General features: G+C 34.7%; 1 protein-coding gene across 1 annotated transcript; it reads left to right on the top strand.

Moving 5' to 3' along the window:
* The first annotated feature begins 1,160 nt into the window (after nt 1-1,160).
* LOC121735768 lies at nt 1,161-2,609 on the top strand. The gene has a single exon (XM_042126690.1). It carries the CDS (start codon nt 1,419-1,421, stop codon nt 2,370-2,372), a length of 954 nt encoding a protein of 317 aa, XP_041982624.1. The 5' UTR covers nt 1,161-1,418; the 3' UTR covers nt 2,373-2,609.
* Nucleotides 2,610-4,440: the final 1,831 nt, after the last annotated feature.

Raw genomic sequence — 4,440 nt, 5'->3', positions numbered from 1 at the left:
GCATAGGCTGGCTAAATATGTCAGATGAATTTTATTTCAATACGCTTTATGATTTTGATAGTAATTCGCAAGTTATAACTAAGCGCTATATTTTGTCACACATATCACAAATATTTGATCCTCTTGGATTAATTAGTCCATGTATCATGCAGGCTAAAATTATTTTGCAGCGTCTATGGCTGTTAAAAATTGATTGGAACGATCCAGTTCCAATTGATGTCATTGCGATATGGAATAGATTTGTGTCGTCGCTAAGCGTTCTTAATAATATAAGGATGCCGCGCTGTGTACTAGGTGATAGTTCAAATTATACGACTATTGAACTACACATATTTACGGACGCTTCACAATTAGCGTACGGTGCTTGTATTTATGTTCGCACTATAAGCGATAATTCAAATATTTCTGTGCGTTTATTATGCGCTAAGGGTAAGGTTGCACCTCTAAAACCGGTAAGCATACCGCGCTTAGAATTGTGTGGTGCATTGTTAGGAGCTAGATTATATGATAAGGCAATTTCATCGATTCATCGTAAATTCGATTGTGTTGTTTTCTGGACAGACTCAACAATAGTATTAGGATGGTTGCGCATGTCTCCTAATCTGTTACAAACATTTGTCCAAAATAGAGTAGCTGAAATACATGAACTCTCGGGAGTCTTGCCGTGGCATCATGTTAGCGGGAAACACAACCCGGCGGATTTAGTGTCACGTGGCGTGACAGTCGATGAACTCGCTAAATCTAGATTATATTGGTCAGGGCCTGAGTTTCTACATGATAAACACTTCATTAGCACTAATATATCTCACCCTCCTCATGTTTCACCAGAGTTGTTGCCGGAGACGAAGCGTAGTTGTCATCTATCGTTTATCGCTACAAATGCGATATTTATTAATTTTGAAAGGTTTTCAAATTTTCTACGCATGGTACGCGCTATAGCTTATATGTTACGATTTTTGCACAATGTTCGTAATAAAAATAATAAACGTACGGATATTTTAAGTACTAATGAAATTATAGAATCTCAAAATTTATTAGCTAAAATATCACAATTAGAATCTTTTCCAGTCGAGTATAATTTATATATAAAAGAAAATAAGGTAAAAGATAATCACTATTTATCAAAACTAAATATTTTCATGGATAGGGATAAAATATTGCGCGTTAGAGGCAGACTAACTAATTCCAATTCATTTTCATATACCAAAAAACATCCTATTTTGTTAGGTAGTAATCATAGTTTCACTAAATTGTTATTTCGCTATGAACATGTTAAATTGTTACACGCAGGTCCTCAAGCGCTATTGTTTAACATACGTGACAATTGGTGGCCGATAGGAGGTAGAAATTTAGCTCGAAAGGTAGTACACGAATGTATTATTTGTAAACGCCTCAGAGGAAAGACTCTCACTCCTCAGATGGGAAATTTACCCACTGAGCGCATAAGTCCTACATATCCATTTTCCAAATGTGGAGTGGATTACGCCGGGCCAATTTTCATGTTAAACCATAAAGGCAGAGGAGCTCGTAAGGTTAAATGCTATATTTGTCTATTTGTATGTTTTGTTACGCGGGCCATACACCTGGAGCTTGTAACCGATCTTACATCGGATGCCTATTTATTAGCTTTAAAACGTTTTATTTCTCGCCGTGGAAAACCATACGAGATATTTTCTGATAACGGGCGTAACTTTGTAGGTCTTATGAACGATTTCGCCAAGTTTTTGTCTAAATGTAGTTCTGATATTAAAGATTATGTTTCTAACGAACAAATTAAATTTCGCTTTATCGTACCTTATGCTGCTCATTTTGGGGGTCTTTGGGAGGCTGGAGTTCGCTCATGCAAGCACCACCTTCGTCGAGTAGTCGGAAATGCGAATCTCACTTATGAGGAATTGAGTACAGTCCTGGCACAGATCGAAGCTGTTCTTAACTCTCGCCCTCTTTCGCCAATGTCAACTGATCCTAATGATTTTTTACCTCTGAGTCCAGCTCATTTTCTTATCGGACGCACCCTAACTTCACCAGCGTGTGAAAACTTGATGGAAGCTAATACTCTACGGCTTACTCGCTATCAAAGAGTGGAGCAGATGAGGCAGCATTTTTGGTCAAGATGGATGAAAGAGTACATCTCGGAGCTTCAATCCCGGACAAAGTGGAAGGCAAACGATGACCATCTTCTACCTAACACATTAGTTGTCATTAAAGACGACAACCTTCCCCCGCTAAAGTGGCACTTGGGCCGAATCGTTAGTCTGATTCCAGGGAAGGACAACATCACTAGAGTTGCTGATATTCGTACGGCATCTGGGATTATCAGGCGAGCATGTACAAAAATTTGCCCTCTGTTTACACCAGACGAGAATAATTGAAAGTCACAACTTTCAAGGCCGGGGCCATGTTCCGGCGTTTATGCGATAGATCCGACGTACACGACCACAGATAATAATTATTGTTCACGAACCTTTCCCGTCCCTTTGACAGCTGTCACCTGTCAGCTGTCACTCTGTCCATGATTCTTGTACAATTTTCAAGCGCACAAGCAAGTTGAATAATTATCGATTGTAATCTTTGTAATACAAAATTCATAAGTCACAAAAGGTTTTTAATTTGCAAATCCATGTTAGGACGACAAAGTTCTTAACACAAATAAAACCTTTAAGCTTTTAAGCCACTGCTATTTGCACTTAGAATATCAAAGTCTCAACGCGTATTAATATTTAAAAACTACATAAATAAACATTAAAAAGAAACCGCAAAGGAGAACGTAAAAAATTCATCGTCAAAGACACTACGGGTGCTTAACAACTCGACTCCTCGGAGTTTTTCCCCGCCAAAATTTACATATTTCATTCGTAAATTTGTCTACCGCCTGAAGATTACAAGTATGTAAATTTGGCAATATGCCACCTCTGGGACTTTCTTCAAACGAAAGATATTTTTTATATTTCCTTTAGTTAATTAACAACGATTTTTTTCGATTACAATATTTAAATCTAGTACTTGATGCGGTTATTACGAATGGTTGTAAAGGGATAAAGCATTTTACTGTGTTTTTATTTTTATATTAAGGTATATAAATCTTATAAGGGAGTTTTGCAGTCTCAGTTTTTATTTGTTTATTTTATGATAATAATATGTACGTTTTGCTACAATCATATTATATCTCTCCTTTATACTTAATATTCAAAAGATACCTAACAAACTATTATCGTTAGGCGTTAGTATTCATATTGTCAAGGACAGATGTAAATATTAAATAGCTGATAATATTAACAGTCACTAACAGACTCCAATGGTAAATAACTCTTATTAACTACATAATCCAGAAACAGGCACGGTATGGTCAACAAAGTATTAAAGTCAAATAATATCATAATAATAAATTAATAATGACTTGTTTATTCATTAATATCATTTCATTTTGGATATAATGATTCATTATAATATACAAAATGAAATGCTTTGTTCAGTGAAAACGTACAAACATAATAATCGTCTCTAACTATCACTACGTTTCGCGTTGTAATGAAATAAAAATAATATATTTTTATACCCTTTTAATTCATGAAAAATATGTTTGAACAGAAATAAGTTTTTAGTGTTCAACTAAAAACTTATTTCTGTTGAAAAGACAGAAAACCTTACAAGGTAACTAATTTCTAATAATCATAAATGAATAACAAAATATAAATGATTGTAGAATGTAGACCGTACATCTAAGCCTTTGCTTCCCATTCCCATAGTAACCATCTATATGACGACATTGACAAAAGACATTTATCAAATAATATATTCCGATCAGGAGTCGAACCGACTACCGCTTCCTGCACCAACAGTTGGGCAACACTGATTTTAGCTTCAACCGTTGTTACGTAACAATGACTTTAATTACAACAACAATAAGGTTCCAATTCAATTAACAGTTAAGTCTCTATAAAACCTAAGTACAATCGAACATTTACCTTACAAATAACTACAGTCACGTGACAAAAATTATTATGTCTAATTTAAACCCCACATATTTTCATGTAAGAAGGAAATAATTAAGATTTCTATCGCTATTAGATGTGTCTTCACACGGTTGATCAGCGTCAAAATTATTTAAATAATAAGTTCAATATACTTAATCAAAATGACAGAATAAATAATACAAAAATAAAATTTAGTTGTTCAGTACAAATAAACGAATAATTTAAGCTGTTATTGTTTTGTTATTAAATTAACGAATTTAGTGTAGACACTGCTAGCAAAATAATGACTAAAATTGAACAAAAAAAAGAAATAGTGACTCTATAAGAACGAAGTTGGTAAACATCGCATTATTGCAAGTATCGAATCTACAAAGGTATTCATGGTAATCAAGATAAAGAACACGATGTCACCCTTTAAATGAAACCCTTACAAGGTCGGGGCAACATCCCCTCAGATAATAAAAAC

This window comes from Aricia agestis, chromosome 18 (genome assembly GCF_905147365.1).
Source record: "Aricia agestis chromosome 18, ilAriAges1.1, whole genome shotgun sequence".
Lineage (NCBI taxonomy): Eukaryota > Metazoa > Arthropoda > Insecta > Lepidoptera > Lycaenidae > Aricia > Aricia agestis.
The sequence above is the reverse complement of the archived record's forward strand: the minus strand, read 5'-3'. Positions and strand labels throughout refer to the sequence as shown.

What these genes read in the sequence shown, in the direction of transcription:
- LOC121735768 (XM_042126690.1), top strand. Translation starts at nt 1,419, where the DNA reads ATGGGAAATTTACCCACTGAGCGCATAAGTCCTACATATCCATTTTCC.